General features: G+C 32.2%; 1 protein-coding gene across 1 annotated transcript in view; it reads left to right on the top strand.

The window, feature by feature from the left end:
* Positions 1–436: 436 nt before the first annotated feature.
* LOC108906327 (nephrin-like) overlaps positions 437–26,215 on the top strand; it is a 222,598-nt gene continuing 196,819 nt past the window's right edge. The window contains exons 1-3 of the mRNA XM_023457363.1: positions 437–484; positions 562–704; positions 9,276–9,414. Of these exons, the coding sequence (XP_023313131.1) occupies positions 437–484; positions 562–704; positions 9,276–9,414 (330 nt within the window). The remainder of the gene's footprint in view (positions 485–561; positions 705–9,275; positions 9,415–26,215) is intronic.

The raw sequence follows: 26,215 nt of genomic DNA, 5'->3' as shown, positions 1-26,215 counted from the left end.
AGCTGATCGATTGGTACAACCATTTGCGTTTTTCTTTCAAAAATGGCACACTTCAGCGATTATAACAAGAACATATTTTGTATGTAAAAAATTTAACCTCAAAAAAGTTACGCCATAAAATGTTATGAGACTAGGGAGTTAATCTAAGGACTCTGACGTCTTTAGCACCCCCAATATCAGCTGAAAATAACAAAGGTTTATTAAAAAATGATTTTAACCCCCTCAAATAACAAAAGACTAGAGTCCTATAACTCAGCAAAATATTATATTATTGTATTATTGCGTTATACTATTTTTGTCTTTGATTTGTTTAGACTCATTTCTAGATCCCCTTGTATGTAAACTATTACAAAGGTATTAGACCAAATTTCCATTTCCTCCGACAGGTTATGGACCAACTTATTGTAAGCAACAAGACGCAAATCGTCAGACCAAAATGAAAGCGTTTCATTTGGCAGAGCCCCTAGTTAAAACGAATTCCTTTGTACTCCCATTGTTTGTTGATGGTTATTCGGCGTCAGCGGAATATGAAGTAAGCCCCGTGTTCATCCTTTGTTTCAGGACGGGGTGTCCTTGGAGGGCGGAATAGTTACAGTGAGCGCAGATGGTAACACCACCACGAGCACATTGTCCTTTACGCCCACAGCCGCAGACCATGGGCTCATCTTGACTTGCAAAGCATCCAATCAACGGATCCCTTTTAGGTGAGTTCGAAAGTTTTATTAGAAGTTTAGGCCGGCATGTACTTGTAGGAATCTGCGTGTCATGATTAAGGGAAGGCCGAGTTTTTTACGAAGTATCCGTTGTCCCGAATTGGAGACGCTGTTAGGAGAAAGTGGAGGAATGTCGAATACCTGAGAAACTTAATTAAATCATTGAAATTCTCTCAAAATATCACAATGAACTATTTTGTGAAATATCTATTATAAAACTCGGGAATAAGTATATAAAAAAGAAATTAAATGTTTCCTTTAAATTCAATTTAATGGATTAAAATAAAAATACTTAAATAGTATACAGGGTGTAACGGATGCTGATGCCCAAACTTCAGGGGGTTATTATACAAGTAATTTTCAACAAAAAAGTATTATAAGATTTTTTGGAAAGTTGATAGTTGCTCTTTTAACATTTTTTTATTTCAAAAAATGTTGTGCCTTTTTTCATAAAAACAAAAATATCTGTTATTCTTACAGCCACATCAAATTTAGACATACCATCGGAAAGAGCGTTAAATTTACAACAAGACGAGCATATATGAGTATTTATACCAGGTGCTGTAAAAAGTTAAATGTAATAATTGTGAAATGAGCAAATTAGTGGTATCTTCTTATTGGTGGTAACCCAAAAATTTGTTAATGAGGACGTGTTTTTTCTTCAACAAAAACTGCTGTATTTAGTAAGCTTTTCAACGATATATCAACTTTTGAGTTTGCTGTTATTTTGGCAACAATATCAAGGGCAAAGGTAATAAAACCGTAAAAATCGAAAATATACAAGCTTTATAGTACTTTAGTTTCATTTTAAGGCTGATTTTTAAATTAAAGTAATAAAATCGTTGAAAAAATTATTTATAACATATGTATTTACAATGACTTAATAATTTTCGATGTAACCTCCCTCATTGACGGATACATAAAACGCACCTTCTCCGCACGGAAACAACTGTGCGACGCACTTCTCCATTTTGCTGTCGAAGTAGCTCCCAACAAACAAAAATCCTTTGTTGGAGCTGTACTCGAGTTTCAATTGGTACTTCATATACCAAAGATTTTAATCTACCCCATCAAAAGAAGTCTAATGGAGTTAGATCAGGACTTCGAGGAGGCCACCTAACTGTACCAAAGCGTCCTATCTATGCCCGAATCTCCCTGCTGTTATATGCAGGGCAACCATCCATTTGAAGCCAGGAATTAATCCGAAAATTTAAAGGAACCTCTTCTAATATATTATGCAGTTCATTCTGAAGAAGATCAAGAAATGCCTCTGCATTTAATGTATTTTCTAGTATAATGGGACGTAATTTCCAATTATACCCATCCATACGTTAACTTTGAATCTGTATTGATTATTGGAGGGCCTGACAGCATGAGGACTCACAGGTGCCCACGTATGGTCATTATGACAATTAAATATGCCATCTCTGGTAAATGTTGACTCGTCAGTCCAAATTATATGCTTGTAAAATTGCGGTTTCTTGGATATACCACTAAATACACGTTTGTAACAATATCTCGGATTATAGGAGAAAGAGGGAGAGTTAAAAAACAGCTTTTTGAAGAAACTCCCACAAAAACTATACGCATGGCGTAATAGGAACAGAAAACACAAGCTTTGAAGAGTTGAAATATTAGAGATTTTCCTTAAAACGATTAAGATTAAGGTTTCATCACTATATACCATCCATTATACCAAATAATTAATTACATGCAACCTAAAGTACAAAGTACGTAAAATATATCTGGTATTCTTTGCCTCATGGTTATTTAATCTTGTGTGCTGCCACTTGAAAATAGAAAAGCGGAAACGTTGATATACATTTCTGTGATAAACTGCTTCTTCCTGATGTATTATTCACCTTTTAATTCATTTTTGTCTACTATTCGTTCAGTAAAATCTTATTTATGGAATGTACTAAATTCAGTTATGATGGAAAATAAAACCGTAGGGGAAGACAAGCTGCACCTACAAATATTAATACCTACAGTTTTCTTTTTTTCACATAATCTTTTCACTTATCTCTCTATTTCTCATTCCCAGGACATGTTTAATTTATTATAATGACATCAATCTTCATTCTTTTGTTTGCTTTACATTATTTAACTTATGCCATAAACACTAATTCGGGGATACTTGCGGAATGATTTATGACAATCTTATTAAGAAGTATTTTATTTTACGAAAGTAATTACAAAAATAATTTTGAAACGTGTAGTTTTAGCCTTTATGATTATCCAAACTTCTTTTATACGAGGTCTGTTTAAAAAATAACCGAACTTTTTAAATTGGAGATATTTAGTGATACGCGGTTTCCCTATATACTATTATTCAGATAAATCATTAAAACAAATTTCTCATTAATGTATGGATAGAAATAATTAAAAACTACTTAGTGGGATCATTGATGACACTTTAAATGGGGGATAAATACCTACATTTAGTACTTCAAGAACACTATAGCCCGTTATTGGAAGACGTCCCTTTAAATATTTGAAATAACATGTGGCTTATGCCCGATGGTGCACCACCTCATTTTAGCAGGTCAGTAGGGGATTATTTAAATACCACATTTCCCGATCGATGGATCGGTCGAGATAGTCCTTTTTCCGTGGCCGCTTCGGTCTCCCGATCTTAATCCTCTCGATTTTTTTCTTTGGGGCCATCTTGAAAGTCTTGTTTATCAAAATATAAATATTAGCGAAAAATTATTAAATCACATAATTACATACGCCGATATCATTAGAAATGATCACCATGCACATGTTATTTCGAATACAGCAGAGGTGTTTGAGTAATTTCAGAAAATGCATTGAGGTTCAAGGTGCACGTATTGAACATCTTACTTAATAGTTCTAGTTTTTCTTTTAATTCTATAGAAACCAAGATTTTTGCAAAAATCACAATTTTGATACAATAAATGTATGTTGTTAATAAAATTCCATGTTCTCAAAAACGATACAAGATATCGACTGATATACGGTATACCTTTTTTTAGCAAAGTGAGAGAGGAATCGAACTAAGAAGGAAAAATGCCAAATTGGCAACGCTGTCAAAGATGTATAAATTTAAATGGATAATTTCGTCTGCTCCTGTATAATCCAGGCATTTTGCACATCAGTTTAAACTTCGAAATGAACATTACCATGAGTTACTTTAATTGCCCAAATTTCATCGTTGTCATGGTAACGATTTAGAGGTTATAATTGGAATTTGTTTTTCAAACTTCTTTCTTTGAAGGCCACAACGAAGCCCGTTATGAAAAAATTGTTTATGAAAAACTACAACTATTTTGACCTCCCCTGTATACCCCTTCATTTTTGACATGATCTTTCCGGACACCCCGTATTTTGTTTCAGAGAACTACTAAGAAAAGTAATATAACTATGTTCCATATATTTATTTTTCTACTGTAAATATCATTATCGTTTATATTCGAATTCGCCTTCGTAAATCCCCCATTGAAATTGCCACAAACACAACTCCAGCTGAGTTGCTGCAACTTTTCTGTCTGGAATTCATTTAAACTTATCTTTAATTGTAGTAAATAAACAGACCAGAAACAATAACCGTAGAATATTGAGAACCACAATGTTTGATAGAGATTCCATGAATTCTCTCTCCATTTCTTTGAGTCCATATCCTTTGAGACCGTTTAATTACTTCTGTATTTCAATATTCATTAACATGAACTTCACTTTATTGGACATCGTTAAGTAGCTACACTGATACGGTATGGTATATTGCACTACAAGTGATGAAACTTAAAGTTTGTTTTTCTTTTGATACAATTACGGACAAAGTTTAGATAGGAAACTTTTCCACAGCTATACCTATTATTGTATATTTGTCTATATAAAATATCGAGATCCATAGAAAGTTTTCTCACAGAAACTATCAAGAATGAAAATAAGGTCTAATATATAGCAAAATCGTGATTTATTAGAATCCAATGACATTTTAAAGGTAGGTTAGACCTGTAAAGTTTCAAGACAACTTAAGTTCATTCATTGTACTATATTATTATAATTTCCAATGTTAGGTCTGTGAAGTTCCATTCGACACTTTGTTTTGTAGTTAGTTGAATTCAACAACTCCGACAGAAGGTAACAATGTGTTAGATATATTGTGATATAACAATAGCAACTTTTACTTCTGTACAGGAAAATATAAGTACATATGTACGAAAGTAATAACGCGACCTTCCCTGTAGACGTCTACCAAACCGAGGAAAATGTCCACTGACAATATGCTGCAATTGAGTAATAATTTCTACAACTAATAGAAGAAAATATCTTGCTAAGTACCCAAAAAAAAAGACTTATACTTCAGCTAGGAAGTTCATATCATTTTGGATGTCAACGGTCTCAGATACGCCCCAGTAAAGGTGATGTAACTTTTTAATCTCCGAAAATGCTTGACCTCATACCAAGGACTTCTTTCTATGAAGAAAACGGAAACCATTTGGTAGTGAAGAAGACAATGCCACAAACATTTAGTTTTACTTAATTTTCAGAGTAAAATATTGACTTAAAGGAGCCTCTCTATTTAAAGACATTATTGCACAATAATAGTCAGAAGATCTATCAATAAAAACATCATTATTTTCTTCATTATTCACATTTAACCATCTGCATTGCAATTAATAAAATTTGCAATAAATACAGATACATTTTGGTTTTCTTTTCTACACATTTGAAGTAATTCTTCTACGTAAAATTCTGCCACAGTCGATAACTTCCTGCCAGTATGTATCTTCATCATTAAAACATCTCCTAGCATGATTACAGATTACCAAATTATAAACCGTATATTCCTCCGCCCTGGCAGATATCCAGCAATTTCACTTGGTATTTGTTAGTTGTTAATTCTTATCGGCTGAGAACAACACTTTCCATTACAGTGGCTAATAAACAATCGATGATATATTGCTGGTGACATAAAAGTAGCATATTTTCTACAAATTTGTGAATTTTATCTTTGGTTAACACTTTTGACTTCTTCATACGGTTTCCTACAGAGTACCGTTTCTTGTAAGAAATTAACTTAAACACTTGGGCGCTCATGCTTTTAGCGCAATTATTCGTGCAGTACAGAATTACTTTTTATACTTGTATCTCAAACAACCGTTATTCCATTTCTATTCGTACAATTGAACATTTCTAGTAAATCACCCCGTATCTCTAGTGTACCAAAAGTATATACCATAAATACCATATTAAGGACACTATAATAATTAATCTAAACAAAGCAATTGAAATCTTGGCTTTATTAGTCCAGTTTTTCTTCTGCTCACTTGTCTTTTTCAAAAAAAATTACATTTTTAAAAAAGTGGTGATATTAATTTGGTAAATTATTAGTATGTAAAATGGTTTGCGTTGGGCAATACATCTGGAAACCACTAATGTACCAAAGGATCAGGGTCCGGTTGTGGTCAGCTAGTTCATATTATCCTTCCCACAGGCGGTGTTAGGAGGAGCAACAGAAGTGCAATTCTGGTCACATGTCTTATAAGTAGTTATTAAGTGTTCATAATACATATACTAGAGTTGCTTAAAAAAACTTATGGTTAAAAAAAATTGAAAATATCTAAATATATCCCTTCACTCTTTCTTTTGCCGCTGTGTTATTTATTAAATCTTTTTTTTTAATTTTTCTTTCCCAACTTTAGTATGGAAAAATACGTCTAACAGCGATGTTGAAACAAATGTCCAGCAAACAAATAAAAAGAACAACAGAACTACAGCAGGGCCTTGATAATCCGTACCCCAGCTAGTCCGAACGCCTCTATAATCCGAACGACCCCCCTTACCCCTGCGCAACCACCGTTTCTCACAGTTTCTGTCTCGCCAGTGCCACGCAGTGCGTTTTTTGTTTGGAATAGGCAGATGAAGTCGACATTTCTATTCCGGAAAAAATGCTGTTACGTAAATTAAGGGATAAAGCATTTTCTATGTCGCTAAATACTACTCGTCAATCTTTAAAAAAGTGTGATTAATAGCATTTTATCTAACATACATCTAACGTACATACTTAAATAAATACATTATAATGTAAAATATTTTTGTTTTATTTCGAAAATTCCGTTTCAAAATGTCTACATACTATAATCCGAACGCTTCGTGAATCCGAACAGGGTATAAATTTTCGGTGTTCGGATCATCGAGGCCCTGCTGTATATTGTATTGAAATATTCTTAAATGCTCTATGATCATTTAAATATTAGAAACGAAACAGTTTCTGATCAGTTACTCAAGAACCATTGAAGATACATTGATACAAAATTTTAAAAAATTACCCGAGTTAACAGAAATCTGTGGTATTTGACGTTAAAAAAGTTCTTTGACAGATTTGAATGGACTATTTCCAGTTGAAATGTGTATGCCTTTTGAGTTTTTTTTTAGTATGTTCACAGTTAAAAAAAACAGAAAACATAATAAAACCATAAACATTTTTAACAGCGAAGTCTGGGTGAAAATAAAAATAACTTTATATTTTCCATTATTGCGTTAATTACATTTATTGTTGAGAAATTAGAACAAAGTAATGATTCGTGTTCAGCTGCTGACGAATGCCTAACATTATCATAATTTTTGGACTCGTAAACCATTATCATACAAAAAAGCTCAAAAGTCACGAAAGTTATAGGTAACTGGTAATAGTCTATCAAAATCTATAAAATAAGAGGAGAAAATCTCTATAGTGCCAAATAATTATGTTTGACAATTAAAACATCTTACTTTATTCAAATTTGATATAAAAACAGTTACTATGAAGAAACTGAACTTCGAAATATACATTCATTGATTCTTAATTAATCAAAAACCGTGCCCACTTTCAATCTTTGAAAAGTCATAGAGTCGTTAGGAATCATTTTAAGAAATTATGTTATCACTCTTTCACTTCTCTGTTTTGACCAGAGCTCTGAAAGTTTGTCATAATGACGCTGTTACATCTTATATTAACATTCGGCATTTTAAAGTGCGTCTGAGGATGCAACAGAACATCGTAACGCAACTTCGTCGCGTAACACGATCGCATCGATGTGGATGGCACACTCCAACAACATATCATTACGACATCACCCGTTCAATAGGTTTTGTGTGCGCATCAAAGAAATGTTGAGCTCCTAAGTCACGGATATCATGTGTCTGCCTGAACTCATTAGTCACATAATCAGTACAGTTTGATTGCAAACATGAGGGAGTCACAATAAAGAACTCAACAAAAAGAAATACAATATTACAAGAAAATAATAAAAAATATGCTTGGAAAATGGCAACTGAAAAGCAGACTTCAACAGAGAAATGTAAAAAATACATCATTGCTCTCGACCCCTAGAAGGGAAACGACAAAAATTAAAATCATCATTCATCATCACTATGTAGAGACTGTTGTAGCAACTTCCATTTCGATACAATACCTCGAATTAGAAAGACAAAATGTTTGTAACAATAATACGAGTGGATGTTACGGAGATAGGGACAATAATCTATTAATGTAACATTACTGCCGCAAACATTCTGTCATTCCGTAGAGTGTTCTTTGCTGTAACCGCTCCATGTTTGCAGATAAATTGTACTGATCGAGCTCTGTCCAGACAGGCAAAAAATGGATGTGACGTATGAACTTTCCAATGGTTAACCATACAATTTTGATTTATACTCACGTAGTATTAAATAAAAAAATGTCATGTGTTGGAAGATAGCTCTTCCTAAACTTATTGCGTATTTCTGCTGCAGTTCCACCTGGCGATAAATGTTTTTTTTTGTTTGTGACTGCATCCTGTAGACTTTGCCAGTTGGCAACTACTGCTCTCGTTAAAATATTTTATAATATATGCTTCATGAAACTCGAAAATATCCCCGGTTCTTATTCACGTAACTACATTTATATGAAATGTGATACCAATTATAGATTTATGCTAGGTTCAGTAATAATATTCCACCCTGCAAATGGTTATAATAAATAGAGCCGTGCAATATGTCATGAAATGAACTCTGTTGTTTACTGCTCATTCAACTTATTCCGTATACATACAATTTATAATCCTGGCATTGTTTATGTATAACAAACCGTATTGTTTTTCCGAAGCTATTAATTTTCAAATAATATTTATACTCATGTTTTTTGTTTCCAGCAGTATATTACAATTTCAATAGCGAAAACTAGAGGCCTAGAGGCATTTCAAATTTTTATATTGGAAAAATGAAGTACAAAGTTCACTGAAATTATTTTATTTATAATATATTAATAAGCCACATTTTTTTAATACATTTTGTTGTTGTAAGAAAAACCAATAAGAAATATTATATATTAGATACAGAACAGGTATTTTTAAAATACCTTTCAAAAATGTCTTAATTCGAATGTACACAACATTACTAATGCCTTTTATACACAATGTAACTAAATTACTTGACCTTACATTAATGCTGAATTCTACATAGGAAATTAACAAAAAGAAATTCCTATAACATACTTAATAATAATTTGATATTTTGTCACTACCAATTTTCGCTAGTTTACACGTTTAGTTAATCGGACCCATTTATTTTTAGCGAACAACAACGCACTTGGATGCTCAAAGTGCTGTATCCTCCAAAGGTCACTTTAACCCTAGGACATGGCCTGGATGCTAATGACATCAAAGAAGGTGCTGACGTTTATTTTGAATGCCATCTAATCGCTAACCCTTGGGTAAGTCATTATCATTTTCTATGTTTAACTGCTTATCCTTATTAGATTTAGTTTAATTTGGTTGAAAAAGATTGCTTAATACAAGGTGTTTATGAACTTGAATATTTTTTTTTCTCTGTAAATAGTAGTGATAAAAGAAGACCATCGCTATAAGTTTACTTTAGTAAAAGTACATTAGAAATTTCAAAAATAATCGCTAATTACCGCCTGCTACTATTTAGTCCAACATCTGAAGCAAAAGCAGCTCGCATTGATCGCTCTTTTATTACCTGATACCACAGAATATTAATAAGCTAAATGCCGTGTTCAGTGTTTTTTGTTTACAAAGAACATCTACTGCTAGTTGTTCCAAATATGTTTAAAATTATAGTAATCAGAAGTTGTTATTATTGATTATCGTTTTATTGCAATAATCCATAATTGCAGTAATCACGAATTCATAGATACGCTATTGATAAACTCTGAATGTAGACAAAATGCTGCGACAACATAAAAGATGTGCCAAGTCGTTTTCCACATCGAGGACGTGACGAACATCACGGTACGACTTTATATATTTTTCCATTCCATTTAAAATTATAATTAAAAATTTTTGCATACTAATGTGTTTATTTATTGAGAAAATCTGAAAGTTCAATAACACAAGCACACAAAAAAAAAGTCCAAACCCAAGAGGCCCACATATCATTTCCGAAGGAATTCGATATGCTGAACACAATGTTGTAGTCAAAATTCATGACTTGCAGATGAATTTCGAAGAAAAGTGAAATTTTTGAACGAAAACACCTAAATATGGGTCACAACTGAATTTTTCCCTAAATTTTGTAAGTCTGTAAATTTGTAAATTTTGCCTAAATCATTTTCATAATATTTTGAGGCGCTGAACACAATGTCAAAATGTATTCATCGCCTTGACATTTCTCAGAAAATCCATATTTGGGTGAAAAATATTACGAAAATTATATATTTTCACCCAAATAGTGGATTGCTGAGAAATATCATATCATGGGTAAATTTTACTAATGGCATCATGCCAGCGCCTCAAAATACTACGAAAATGATATATTTGAACAAAATTTAGGAATGAAACAGTTTTGACCCATTTGGGCGTTTTCACCCAAAAATTTCACTTTAATGCAGTTAAACTCATCAGCATTACCAAAATTAACATATTCATATTACTCTTACTGTTAATATTCAAATATTTCAAAATATGTGAGATCTTATTGTTGAAGTAATCATATTTCTAAGGTCCCTCGCTTTTATTTGTTTGTTCTCAGTTAAAAAATCGACATTAAAGTCACCTACAAAAATAACATATTCCTAATTAGGCAGGAAACTTTCTGTCATCAATAACCGTCATTAAATTAACAAGTTGGTCTGTTGATCACTCCAAGAAGCAAAATTTCTTGCTTCCGATTTTTATATTGATTCAATAAAATCAATAGATTCAGTCTTTAACATTTTCAACTCCTCGATTTGCTTCATCATTTCTAACAAATAAATAGTTTTCTAATTTAAAAACGCCATTGTATTATATTATTAAGCGAAGTTTTCAATAAACCTACCGTTTTATTTAAAAAAAATTGTTCCAGAACCACTTCAACTGCTTCATAGTGACATCGGTAGCATTTTGAAATAATTGAGATTAAATAAGATCAGGTAGGGATTCTATTAGCTTGGAAATCGTTTCGATGTGAAGGAATGTTGTTACCCACATTCTGATACTTGTGCTTTTAATAAAACATTGCAGATAATATGGAATTCTAAGAAGAGAGCAATGCTACCGAAGCTTACATTCCTTGTTAATTTATTAATTGGGTTCTTGGTTATTTGTTAATTCACCAGACTATGAAACGCTTCTATTTTTATCTCTAAAACATTCTAGACTATATTAGATGTGATTCAAGATGTGTTATCGAAAGTCGGGAATACTTGAGGCATAAAAAAATGTCTGTATATAGTTCAAAGTAAGAAAAAATTGTTCTTGTTGACATTTGCTATTGAAGTTTTAACCTGTTTTGTTTTCACCGAATATGTATTTAAATTTTGGAGGCTATGTTCTCGTCGTCGTTAAAATATTAATATTTGCAAAATTGTTTGTGTAAACTACAGATTTATACTAGAACATGTTTCAAGATAAACATGCTCCTCAATATTCCACCTAACAGCGGATTGTCGGTGTAATATCTTGAGGTCAACTTCCTTTCATGAACATAAATGTAATAAAGGAAGCTATGCTATAGCTAACAGAATAAAACCTTATAAAGGTAATATATCTAACACAAGTATATTACCTGGAATAGATGCCTTAGAGTACGCTTAAAACGAAAAATCTTACAGCAATAAACCTCAAGTTTCATATAAAAGTGTAGTTGCGAAAGTTATAACCTTATATTTGAATACATACTTGGATAAACTGATTTAAAGATCAAAAAATATTAAGTACAGAGACAAAATTTAATATACGGATGTAAGATGATATCTGCAGTTCATAGTTGTCAATGTCTTTTGTTTACCATTTTAAATAGTATGATGTAAAAAATAGTTCCCTCAGTTCCTAATATTATTCAAAATATTTAGAAGGATGAAGTTCGTACTTTTTACCTTTATAGTTGTTACTGTTATTAAAGCATTATGAGCCAGGAAATAGCATTTCTCAAATAAAATATGACCTCAAACATTGTTTTCACTTGATTTTCTGTTAAAAATATGCTCATATATTATACAACTCATTTTTGTAATATATTGAGATAAATCAAAATTTGAAGTTTCAATATTAGGATTCAAAATTGATTAATGTCAAAGGATGACAACATAAAAGTTGATACACAGGTTTGAAATTAAGATAGAAAGATAATGTAAATATGAAAAAAAATAAACAATAATTCTGAAAAACATTAATAAAAATTTATGTAATTTGTACATAGTAGATAAAAAATAAGATAAGTGAAATAAAAGAAATCAATAGAACGTTTTAAAAATGTAAAAGTGTGTGTAGGAACCTTAAAGAATAACTAGGATTAGGAGAAATACAAAAGAGGAGAGGAATTAGAAATTAGTTACATTAAAAAAGGAAGGTGGAAGAAAAGTCAAAAAAATTCAGGAATTTAGAATCAGAGTAAATAAAAGGAAGTTAGCAGGATTGAAAGAAGTTGAGAAAATTGTCTGCAGGTTGTTGTTTGAAGGAAACGTTAAAGGAAATTTCTACAATTTGGTTGTAATAATGTATTCCTGAATTTTAAAGAATTAAACCAAGGGTTATAAAGAAAAGTACCTCATTCATTATAATTCAATATAGAATTCAAGGATAGAATTGACAGTTTTCTGCACATTAGAAATAAAATAACATAAACATTACAGATAGGGAAGATATGAAGTAAAGACTTTGGTAATAATAATAATAATAATAATAATAATAATAATAATAATANGTTTATTTGCTTGCAAATGTATCCGTAACTGTATATCCATTACCCTTTCGATAACTTTTGATATGGTTGGCAAAATACTTATGGCACGAAGGTCCTTAAATTCCTCAGGATTACTTTTTTTTGGTAGCACAGTTATCACAGCACTCCTCCACAGAGCTGGGAAGACAGATTCAGTAAGACAATAATTAACAATATGTGTTATGTATGGAATTACTTCAGGAATAAATAATTTTAAAAAGGTTAAATTTAAACCATCGCACCCTGTTGCATTTGTGGTAATTTTATGTAATATTTTACTTACATCACATTCTGTGACTGGATGAAATGTAAAGTTCGAATTATTTAAACGGCTATTGTTATATAAATTTAGTACTCGTTCTGGGGTCTCCACAGAAGGAATAGAATTAACAAAAAAATCGTTTATTTTATTTATATCGCTTAGATGACCAGGAATGTTAGAAGATTTATTTGGTATAAAATTATTTTGTTTAAGAAATCTCCATCTTTCTTTTGTACTAGAATGCTTTATTTTATAATTAACATATGCCTTTTTTTCTTGCTTAATAGCTTGAGTTGTGTAATTACGTAAATCCTTGTAGTATTGCCAATGTGCTTCACTTTTAGTTTGTTTAAATCTATTAAAGGCCTTTTTCTTAAGTGATATCATTAATTTAATATTGTCCGTTATCCACGGTGCAGGAGATTTTGTGAACCTCTTTGTGATAATAGGCGCATGAATATCAAGCAAATGAGTAAGATTCTGTACTAAAAAAGTAACTTTGTCATCAACATTTCCCATATCAAATATATTATACCACGGAATATTATAAAAATCTGCAATAAGCATATCATACTTAACATTTTTTAGGTTTCTGTATGTACGGAAGATTGGTACATTTTTTACCACAATCATATCTATGATGCAATATGTTAGGGAATGATCAGATGTATTTGTTTCAATTACATCAGCATCTACTACATTAATTTCTTTAGAGACAATGATAAGATCAAGCAATGACAATTTTCTAGTTGGTTTATCAATTATTTGTTTCAAATTAAAATTTTCGAATATAGAAATCAGACTATTGACACCTACTGTAGATATATTATATACCACATTTCAACAGAACTGACCCCTGATTTTTTAAGCTGAGTATTTTTTTTTCTTAAATTAAATTAAAATAAAAAAATAATAAAATAAAATCAAATAAATTCAAATTTTGTAATAATCATAACAACTTTATTATAATATATTATTTATAGTATGGTTATATTTATACCTTAATAATTCTTAACATTAAAATATTAGGTACCATGTACTAATTTAGTTAAGTATCTACTAAAAAGAGAGTAAAAAGGCTGCAAACGAAGTTACCTTGCACAGAACCTTTTTCCATTATTGTTTTATCGAGAGCTTCGCCGCCGTAACTGCACAATCCTATTTGGAAGCAATATTCCACTTAACCAACAACAAAGAATAAAAAAATCAACAAATAGAGCTTATAGAGAAAATTATTTGAACCAGTTTGTTCTTCGTGAGGAACTTCAGTGGCAGAATAACGACAAATTCCTCTAAGCATTTCCAGTTCTCCGAAACTCTGAAATTGGATTAGTCGAGTCCAGAAATCCAGGTATAAAACTGATTTATCGGATTAGTTTAATTTCAAACTAAATAAGTCGCTTAGTACAAGCAAATTTGCTTTATGAGTCACTACAAATTAAATTGACTCCGTTTTAATTTCCATTTTCTTCGCCATTGAATTATTCTGTCCTCTGTTGTTCATCAAGGTTAAGTAATTAATATTGGTTTAAGATGAAGATTAATTTGCTTTATTATTCAGTGTCAACCAAACGAATCTGTTGTTTTCTAACTATATCCTAATTATTCTTAAAAGACTTATATTGAGAAAATATATTTGGAATAAAGGCAACATATGGGGTCTGTTAGTTTATATTCACAAAAGAAGGGGTTGAGTTTTTTTTCTTCGTCTGATAAATAAATATCGAATTTGTTTGTCTCTAAGTATTTGATCCTTTAACATAAAAAAGTAATGGTAATTGCAAAAATTACAAGGTTCACAATTTTCGAGAAAAATTAAAATTCGTGTGGTTATTCGATAGTCCAGTGGTGAGTGTTGTGGACATTACGTTACGTTACCATTTCGACTATAACAAGTATTTGCGCTGTAAATTGACGATTTCGTGCATGTTCCTGAAGCAAAAATCTGGACATAGTGGAAATCCTCCGGAGCAAGCGCTTGAACACGTTGAATATGAAATGGGTACAACTGAGCTTCTCATAATGTCCGCTACACAACAGGATGCGAAATATTTACTTGCTGTACGATATTTCTGGTGCTACGATGCGGATCTTCTTCGAAGAGATATAAAATTATCTCCTCGACATTTGAGATTCTTAGTGGTCGCCCTGATCCACCGTCGCGACCACGACTTCAGCTGTGTCCAAAACTCCGGGGTGCGGGGGCACGTCGTTCAGGATATCTTGCACAGTACACTTGACAAGCTCTGTGAGCATTTTCGTTTACTCCGCCATAAATTATGATCATGTCATAATATTTGCGATTGCTAAATAAATGTGCCATTTTCAAAAGAAAACTTGAAAATACGACTATTAAATGTACCCTCGAAAAACAGCACAGCAATCACTACAACAATGTATTACTAACTGACTTTCGAATACAGTCCGGCTTCATAAGAAATCTACAATCTCGTAAAAAGTGTTACAGAATTTTTTGTAAGTACTCGCCGCGATAAAATACATATATTTAATCAGTTCCAAAACAGTTTTAAGCACATTTTTAATTAACTTTTTTCTCTATGACCTCAAACTTCCAATACAAGTTTGTGACATCATCTTTTTCACCAATTAATCAAAAGATCGCTAAATACTGTTATGCTCTAAAAGTAATAGCTCAAAATATTAATATTCCTACGGTATTTATAGCATACCATGCATATGTTCAATCTCAAATAAAATATGGAATTGTCTTCTGGGGAAACTCTAGTGATGCTATCGATTTATTTGTACTACAAAAGTGATGCATTAGAAATATTCTAAACATGAAACAGACAGATAGCTGTAAACAAATTTTTATTGAAAACAGAATACTTACCTTAGTGAGCTTATACATATGTGAAGTAATTATATTTGTTAAGCAAAATATAAACTTATTCGCAGATTTTAACTTATCTCTCTTATATGATACCAGAAACAAAAATGCATTAGTGACTGAAAATATAGTAAAATATAGTTATATTCAAAGAAATGTCCCATATTCATTACTTGAAATTTATAATAAATTACCTCTAGGTATAAGAAATTTATCGAGCAAAGATATTAGGGTAAAATTAAATAAAATTCTTTTAGATAAAGCATATTATGCTTTAAAGGAGTTTTTTGAAGATAATATATATTGATTTATTGTCATTATACTATGTATGTATGTATCAGTGCATTAATTGTGTTATTTTGTTCGTGTTTACTTATCAGCAATGTTAGTATTGGTGTGCATCTTGTTTTATATTTAGTATTACTTCTTATATTTAAATATTTAACTTTTTACTATTTTTTACTATAATTGACGAGTTCTACACCATAAGGGTATTTTGTAATTCTTATGCAAAGTGAACTAATAAAGATTTTACTTACTTACTTACTTACTTACTTACTTACTTACTTACTTACTTACTTACTTACTTACTTACTTTAAATTGACATACGTGCATTAACACCTATAGTTATAATTTCGGTATATAAATAAGTAGATACCGACCTAATTAGGAATAATTGAAATTAATTCATAAAACATTGCTGTTCCTGCTAATATATTTTCATTAACTGTTTTTTGTTACATTTAAGGATATCAGAGAAATTCAAATTAATTGCAGGCGTGTTTTGTGTAGTGTAGTGTATAACTTTATAAAGTTAATTATTTCAGTGTTAAGTGACTATATACTTTATTCTTTGTTTTTCGTCTTCAACCTTTTGTGTGATATTATGAAAAAACACGTATATAAATCAAGAATTAGTTGATATGGTTAGAGCCTACTTTTTGTCAGGAGAAAACAATGCTGTTGCAAGAAGACAATATCAAAAATGAATTATAACGACCTGTAAGTACCGAATAAGAAACTGTTTATAACATTGGTTCAACATTTAAGAAATTATGAGAGCATTGGACGCCAATACACTAATGTTAGACGGGAGAGTGAGAAAATTAGAATAAAAAATTTTAAACGCCATGTAAGAGAGAGGATCCTGGTACCAATGATTGAAGATCACTCACAGGATTTCAAGTATGTTATATGCTGTAATAATCATGTGATCAAACAGATTATTTATTTCATTTGTATTTCATTTATTATTATTTATTTATTACTGTTTGAGTTTTCTTTTAGATTACTTGCTAGGTACTATTTCATAATTTATCTTATTTAAAAGAATTAAATTTTTGTTCATTCAATAAAAGTAATTCGCTAAAGAGCAGTACCTCACGGCGGGTGGTCTGAAAATTTGTTTTTTAATAAAAATTGACCTGCATACCGCAGCTCCCAAGTATGCATGCGCTGCGACTAACGCATTCCATTGTTTGAGATCACACTAGCTTGTCCAGCGGCAGAATATGTGATGTTCTAAAAACAATCTGGTTTCACAACGGAATTTGAAAAAACAAACGATGCTCTAAAGCAGGGGTCGGCAAGTAATTTTAGGTGGGGTCCGGAAACTTTTGAAAATTTTTAACGAGGTCCAGAAAAAAATTCATATTTCTTATTTTTTTATTTTAATTTGGACTCAAATTTAATCTGCTTACTAACCATTAAGAGCTCACACACTCACACAATTGTAAAATACTAGAAAAAATGATAAGATTGGCACTTAAACGTAAAAAATATATTTGAAATCATTGATTTGAGTAATTTATACTTTCAAAAAATTTTTGGCCAGTATTTTATCTTGCGCGGTCCGGACCTGGACCGCGGTCCGCCAGTTGCCGACCCTTGCTCTAAAGAGTTTCTAAAGGTCAATGGTAGCCTCCGTAAAATTATGATCCCCATTCAAAGTTACACCCTGTATATACAAAAACACCAATTTCTATATTCACTTAAAAGTTTTTGAGTGAAATTTCGAAGTTTCTAGAAAATATTATTTAATTGTTGTCATATCTTATTATATGTACAAAAGTTATATGGAAAATTTAAGGGTCTGATATTGTACGTTTCATATTAACAACCTTTTGAATCGTCCTCAGAAAAGTTCTATTAAAGAATATATCAAAGAAATCGTTATCGTGCAATATCATGTAGGTATAACAACACGTGCGTTAAAGAATTGATATATCTTTTATCAGTACAAATAAATGACAATTTCCAGTCAATAATTCTAAGGATTCACGTGTTACCATATAACTTAACATACGACGCTCACATAACTTGACAGTACTATATATATTTGAACATTTTCCTGCTTCTGATAAATTGCACATTTGTCTGCTTAGTTTATTATTCACTATTTTCCAATTAAATCAACTTTATCATTTCAGGGTAAATAGATCACGGCTTTATTCAGCAATTAGATCATACTGACGGCAGTGATAAAATTACGCCATAAAATAGATGGATAGTTTAATTTTAAGACAGAAAATATTCATAGCATGTGACTTCGTTTCGTAGAAAATTTTAAATCCTAAGAATGATAATGCCTTACAGCGCTACGGATACATACTGTCGAGGTAGATGAAATTTATTAATGGATAAAGTCTAAAACTATAATCCCTCTCAGCTGAAGTTAAGATTAAGCTCGAATATGATTAAATTTTTTGAGAAAATTTAAATTACATGGTAATTTAGAATTTCTAAGGAATACCGGATATATTTTAGAGGATAATGCACCAAAGATTAATTTTACTTAATTTTTATTTTATATATGCTAATTTCTTTTATTCATTTATATAACAATATCATAGTTGCTCTAAGCTATGTGTGTCAACAAATGTTTTTGTTAGTTACCGAGAAGTTTATTTTATTACATTGACGAAAAATGTAATCTAGACATTTCCCAAAAATAGAACACCCTACATCCCTAACCAAAGAACAGTAATATATTTTTGGCCTATATTTACTTTTCTCTATTCCTGTCCTCACCTCCAGTTTGTCTCAACCGAACCTCATTCCTCCTAACAATTTGTCTCGTTGTTTCTTTATTGTTTTCCATATATGGCTCGTTTACTTAACTAATGCCATTTTGTTAGCAATCTTGCCCTCCCAACAGGCATCTGTAGCAACACCTGTTTACAATTGTTTATCCCTGAACATTGTTCGTGTTTTTAAAATTATTTATTAGAAATTAAAGACAGTGCGTCCCAGAAGTAACGCACAAAATTCGTATTTATATTGTGTTGAGTTTTCACAAATACGCTAAAACACGTCAATTAGTAAAAAGGAATTGTCGTTTTGTTACGTTACTTGAACCTTTTTTGCACTACGTTTCATAAACATAAATCTATGTCGTCATCGACAGTTTCTTTAAATAGCTCTACCCAATTTTTTAAGCATAAATGGATAGCCCTTTTGAAGTGAAATGCGTCGATATATTTTTTTTTTTTTTCGGAAACTATAAGGATTTTACAAAAATTTTTTTTACAATATTGACTACATTTCTCATTCCGCATCTATTCTCAAATTTTTTTGGATAAGTTGTGAATCACCCTGTATAATAATAACAACTATTGGTTTATATTTTCTAGGCAAGTAAATTTAAGCATACCTACATTACACAATGAAATTTATTGGGTTTACATTAGAAAAACGAATGCTTAATACTAGTGATAGTATTTGTTACAATAAATGTCCAGCAACACTTTTAGTTGCAAGCTTTTTGCATGCTTTTTGACATTTTTTGGAAGCTATTTTTAATCAGAACATAATAAATCTTTTATCAATTTTATTTTTGATCTGATGACAATTTGGTAGATCTAAATTTAAACCAGACATTTCTTTTAAGAAAAACTCTTTTAAATTTATATTTTGTCAAGATTCAATCGCAAAAAATGTTGTAAAAGTACTTTCCATCTGCAAGAAGAAACAAAATACCGCTTCATTGCAAAAAAGACTGAATGTTCTCTAAATCTCTTAAGTACGTTAAATTTTGAACATGTTTTATAGATCGGCGTTTTAGAACCAACAGCATGCAGACAGTTTATACAAGTTTTTGACGTTTTAACGATACTTTGGGCAATATATCCGCACACATTATAAAGATAATTTAATTCACTAAAACTAAGATTAAATTTTATTTCTTTTATGTTAGCAGGAACCTTAACTTCCTTATAAGTAGGTCTTATATTTTTTGTTATGGTGTCCAAAAAGCCTGAAAGAAATTCACGGTCATCGTCCTCATGAAGCTTCTGCAGACATTATAACTATCCCTTAGCACAGAATACCCAATAGTTTCACTAGTAATAACTAAAATTAAAATAAAACAATACAAATATTGAATAACACCATAAGAACGCTCCTGTCACCATGACATTTCACAGATGAATTTGACACTGGATGCAACATGGCAGCTAAAATCGCGTGGACCAATTAAAAATGATACACTCTATTGTCGCCACTGTCTTGTATAAGGCTTTTTTTCGCGAGTGAAGTTGTATGTTGTAGTATGTGTGGTATGAGTGAATATTACGTTTTTGCGAGAATAGTCAGTCATTTAAACTACTATGTGACGTCACAAGTTTAGATCAAATGACTGAACTCTTCACCCTTCAGCTGAATATTCTGTTGGTATATTCAACTAGTATAGTCAGCCGGTAACTTAACCTTTTTCTTTTTGACATTTTGTTTGAACGATAAAAATTGTTCAGCAAAATGATGGATTCTGATACCGCTGTGGAAGTGGTCAGTTTAAATTTAAACTTTAGAGGCACAGATGTTTTAGTAAACGTAGACGTTGAAACAGCAAATATTTTACTTAATGGTAAGATTAATTTTTTATATGGGACATATGTGCGAACCACTTTTTGCTTCAGGATTAACTTCCTTTTTTTTGTAACCTAGGCCAGAGATAATATTGGTAGAATCATTTGTAATTCAGGTCTTTTTCGTATGAATTACATAAAAAACCGACCTAACCTCTTTCTAGTTTAATTTTTTTTTATATAAAAAAAATTTAAAAACATATATGGGGAGCCTTGAAGCAAAATGGGCTGTTTCTAGGCACTATTTTAAGCACCTACTTTCAAATCTTTGTAGATCCCGAAGAATTGGAAAAATATTTCCAAAAGTTAATAACCTTGGGTCAATTAACTGAAAATATGTAATAATATTAATGAAGGGTGTTCTAGTATTAGTGATACAGATGTTCTTTCTGACATATCAAATAATTTACTAGAAGATACTTGTAGCAACTTATGGCTTTCAAAAGGAAGGCCCACTGAACAAGATCGGATGGCAACTCAGATGTTTTTAGATTTAAGGAAAAAATATAAATCACAATTTGATGATAGAAAAACAGTAAAAATGCAGGTTTGGCAAAAAATTGCCAATGAACTTTGCAATTCAGGATTTGATGTAGGGAGTGGCAAAGCAGGAGCTCTTAAGTGCAGGCAAAAATTTGCAAACCTAACAAGGACTTATTTAGGCTACATCAAACATAAGAAAACAACAGGAGCTGAAAAAGTAGATGAGAAACCATTTTATAATGATATGCATGAAATTTTAGGGTCTAAAGATAAGGTAAAACTGTAAATACTATCATATTTTAAAATAACAATGTGAAAAAAACTTGTTTGTTTAGGTTAACCCTAAGAATCTGCAAGATTCTATGGAGTCAGAAGGTGAAAATGAGAATGTAACTGACAATTCTGAAAATCAAAGAGAAGAATATGATGGCGAATCATCCAGTGTTAGTAATGCTAGTTCCAGTTTTTCAATTCGAAATAGGTTTTCAAATGTTTCAAACACAGTTAAACCAAAAAGTATTAATGTATTGATGTTGGAAGAAATGAAGAAACAACATAAAGACAACTTGCAACAAAAGGAAAAACAGTTTAACCTTCTAGAAACACATGTAAAAGAAAGTTTAAAACAAAACCAAAGATTAATAAGGTTAATGGAGAAAATGATTAAAAAATCAAATATGAAAGATGATGATAGCGAATCAGATTAATCATAATAGTTGTAGTGTATTATTTAATAACTAGATATAAGTAGAAACTTTCTTGTTTCTCTGTAAATCCTAAATAAATAAATTAAAAATATTTTGTATTTCATTAGACTTCGATCGTTTTTTTTTATGTAAACAAATTTCACTACTGTGTTAAGTTTAAAGTGCCTATGTGAACTTTTAACAATAAATTATCAGAAATAGTGTTACATTTAAAAAAATATGAAATTAGTAATTCTTTCCTTCTAATACGGTATGAGATATAACTTTTTTTTATAAAAATCCAAAAATCAACAAGATTTTTCACAGGAATTATTTATTTATTATATTTATTTGAATTAGTTGAATTGGTTTTTGTTATTTTTAAGATTTTGAAGAAAATGTTTTTTTGATATACTAATTTTATCGGGAAAAAGGAAAACTACAAAAAACACATTGCGCAAACAATAACATTTACATTTGCAAAAATTAAGTACAATTTTATTCAAGATTTGATTTTACAACTTACATAATAATTTTAAAACATACTAAATTCGAATTACCTATAATATATTTATTAATTGCCTTGAAATATTATCTCTTTTTAGTTTACCTAAAATTAGTGGTTCATGGTTAACTGTTATGTCCCCTAAATAATTACTTATGTCATCATTTTCAAGAATTTCTTCTTCCCACTCATCATCGTTTAAATAACAAAAATTGTGTAATACACATGATGCAGTTGTAATTTCAATAGCTTTTGATACTGAATATGTATTAATATAATGCAGCCTTCGCCATCTTCCTTTCAAAATTCCGAAACAATGTTCAATGCAGACTCTTTCGGAGCTTAAACAGTAATTATGATGTTTCTGAATCCTATTATTTGCGTTCTTATATGGAGTTATTAGCCAGGTTTGTAGAGGAAAAGCACTATCCCCAAGTAGATGATATTTATCATTGAGAAAATATTTCAATTTGCCATATTTCTCAATATTTCGCACTAATAATGAATTAGAAAAAACCTAGAAAATAACCAGATAAATTTTATTGCAAATAAGTAAATATTGGGTACTTCCACTTCTACTTCTACTTCTAGTGTTTGGTCCTAATAAGTCCCATAGCACTGCGGCCTGATTAGGCCTATTGTGCGTCCCACTACTAGTCCTATTCAGCAAGTAGATTTGTCCTTTTTACAAAGTCCAAAAGCTTCCTTGCTGACACTTCTCTCAGTTACTCGGGTTCCAAGTAGGGTCGCCCAAGGAGCGCCATTCTGCTACGTGCAAATCCCGGGCACTCGCCCAGGATATGCAGAGAAGTTTCATCCGCCGATTCACATCCTCGGCAGACCGGACTGTCTACAAGCTTTAGTTTATGTAGATGTTTCCTAAAGTGACAGTGTCCCGTTATGAGTCCTGTCACTCTCCTGAGCCGGATTCTATTCAAGCTCAGTAACTCATTCGCTCTTCCATTCGAAGGATACTCCATAAGCTCCTTGGAATGGCTATGTCCTGGCCTTGAAGTCCAGTATTTCCTATGTTCTGTCTCTGTCCATTTGCCCAGAGCCCGCCTGACCACACTGGGAGATGTGCCACAGAAGGGCTCCGGGCCAATGAACACTGTCTCGGATCCCTTCCTAGCAAGTTCATCCGCTTTCTCATTTCCACAAATGCCTTTGTGCCCTGGCACCCAACACAGTCTGACTGTATTGTTGGTGGCCAGTTCAGTCAGCATTTGTAAACAGTCCCACACCAGTTTTGAACTTACCTTGTGTGCGGCTAAAGCTTTAATTGCAGCTTGACTATCAGAGAATATATATATGAGTTTACGTCTATAACCTCTACGTACATTCTCTGCCAGACACGCCATTATCGCGAAGATTTCTGCTTGGAATACAGTAGGGAACTCCCCCAGACTGTAGCTTGCACTCCATCTGGGTCTGAGTCCATATATTCCTGCACCCGTCCCTCTGGTCATTTTGGAGCCATCTGTAAACCATACTAGGCTCCACCTTTCCAGGGTATTAAACCTTTCCTCCCACTCGCTTTGATCCTCTATTCGAGTCTCAAATGGCTTGTGGAAGTGAAACTTTGGAACCATCTTGTCGGATACCATCCCAAGAATTGGTTCCGACATAGATGTATCTTTGATCCTGGAGTGGGAACCACCCCTCCAGTCATTATTATTCCTGAGTCGATATGCTGCTAGCCGCGCTTCTCTCTCCACCACTATATGCAGCGGTGGCAGATTTAGCATGACTTCTAGTGCAGCTGTCGGGGTCGATGCCATCGCCCCCGTTATACCTAAACAGGCCAATCTCTGAATTCTATTCAGTTTTTCCTTCGCTGTGGTCTGTTGTGTTTTCTGCCACCATACCACAGCGCCGTAAAGAATCCTGGGTCTTACTATCGACGTATACAACCAGTGTGACATCTTTGGTTTCAGTCCCCAGGTTTTCCCAATAAGGCGACGGCATACACACAATGTCTGCTTCGCCTTACTCACCACTTTTTCCAAGTGCGCATTCCAGTTAAGCTTATTATCCAGTATCACTCCTAGATATTTTACTTCCCTGGAAAGCCTTATGCTCCTCTCCCCTATTATAGGTTCAGAGAGTCCAAATAAATTCCTTCTCCTGGTGAAGGGTACTACGACCGTTTTGTCAGGGTTTACTGACAGTGCCTGTCCCTTACACCAGTCATCTATCCATTTCAAAGCCTCTTTCATGAGTTCTGAAACTTTTGGGTACTTACCCTTGAATCATGTGCCGAACCAGGAAAGCCAACGAAAACGTAAGTGAAAATCTTTTTTGAGGTACAGACTGCCATAAGATTAATTGAATGATTCAAGTGCCTATCGGCATAACTATCATGTTGGTTGACTGGCACCTTTATATTTACGTGTGTTCCATCCACTGCACCGATGACACCTGCAAAATTATTAATATATTATACCAATATGAATAAAATGTTCTATGTACTTACCTGGATAATTAATAAATTCTTCACTGATTTGGTGGAATTCCTGTTCTGTTTTTGGCCAAAAAATATATTTGTTTTTTAAAGCCACTACTATATAAAGTAATGAATTTACTATACTCATTACAGTGGAAGGCACTACACGAAATTTTTCTGATATGGTGTTTAAACTATCTTGTTTGCTCATATACCACAAAAAAATTAACAATGCTTTTTCTGGAGGTACTTGTATATTTCCTCCTCTGTATGGTTTCCGTATTAGGCCAAAAAAACCTTTTGAATATCCAATCATGTCACTGAGGAGACGCTCAGAATACTTAGAAATTGTGAAAAAGACCCACATACAAATAATTTTGAGACAAAATAAAATTGTGGCATACAAACCAATTTGTCTGTGGGCCGGAGGTATGGAACGAAATATCCATCAACAGATTATGTTTTCAGACGAAATTTGCGATATTGGAGTACCGAGAATCCTCATTTCAGAATACCATATAGGCGACAATATTTCAAAAAAGTAAATGTTTGGTGTGCGGTATCCTTTTATGATATAATAGGACCATACTTCTTTGAAGATACATGCAATGGAAACAGCTACCTGAATATGCGCGAAACATTTTTTACTAATGAATTGGACAATTTACCACTGGCCTACCGAAATTATTTTTATTTTCAGCATGACGGTTGTCCGGCGCATTCTGCTGCAACTGTTAGGACCTGGTTACATAACACATTTCCCAATCGCTGCCGGATTGGCCGGCATGCTCCATATCAATGGCCCTCGCGTTTTCCAGACTTAACGATCATGGACTTTTACTTGTGGGGCCGACTCAAACAGATTGCGTATAGCAGGCCTTTGGACAATATCATCGAGCAGTTAAAACAACGAATTAGAGAAGCTTGTACAGTCCAAGAGATTAGACACATTCAAATTTGTATGAACGTTGGCGAAGAAGTGTTCGAATAATGTTTTATTTTGCATACATTCTTTTCCAAATTTATTATGTTCTGTAAAAAATTAAACCAATGTTGTGTGCGAATTGTTTTATTTAAAAACTCAAGAAACTTTTTTGCACGACTTTTGCAAAACATCACTTTTCAGAAATGTTAAGTTTCACCATGACAACCTCATTTTAAATTCCAGCAAAACTTTTGATCGAGTGTGCCTTTTTTCCGTAAACTGTAAAATAAAAAAGTTTTTCCCCTTATTCTCCCTAACCGCGGCC

The sequence above is a fragment of the Anoplophora glabripennis genome, unplaced genomic scaffold, assembly GCF_000390285.2.
Source record: "Anoplophora glabripennis isolate ALB-LARVAE unplaced genomic scaffold, Agla_2.0 scaffold142, whole genome shotgun sequence".
In the NCBI taxonomy this organism is placed as follows: Eukaryota; Metazoa; Arthropoda; class Insecta; order Coleoptera; family Cerambycidae; genus Anoplophora; species Anoplophora glabripennis.
The sequence above is the reverse complement of the archived record's forward strand: the minus strand, read 5'-3'. Positions and strand labels throughout refer to the sequence as shown.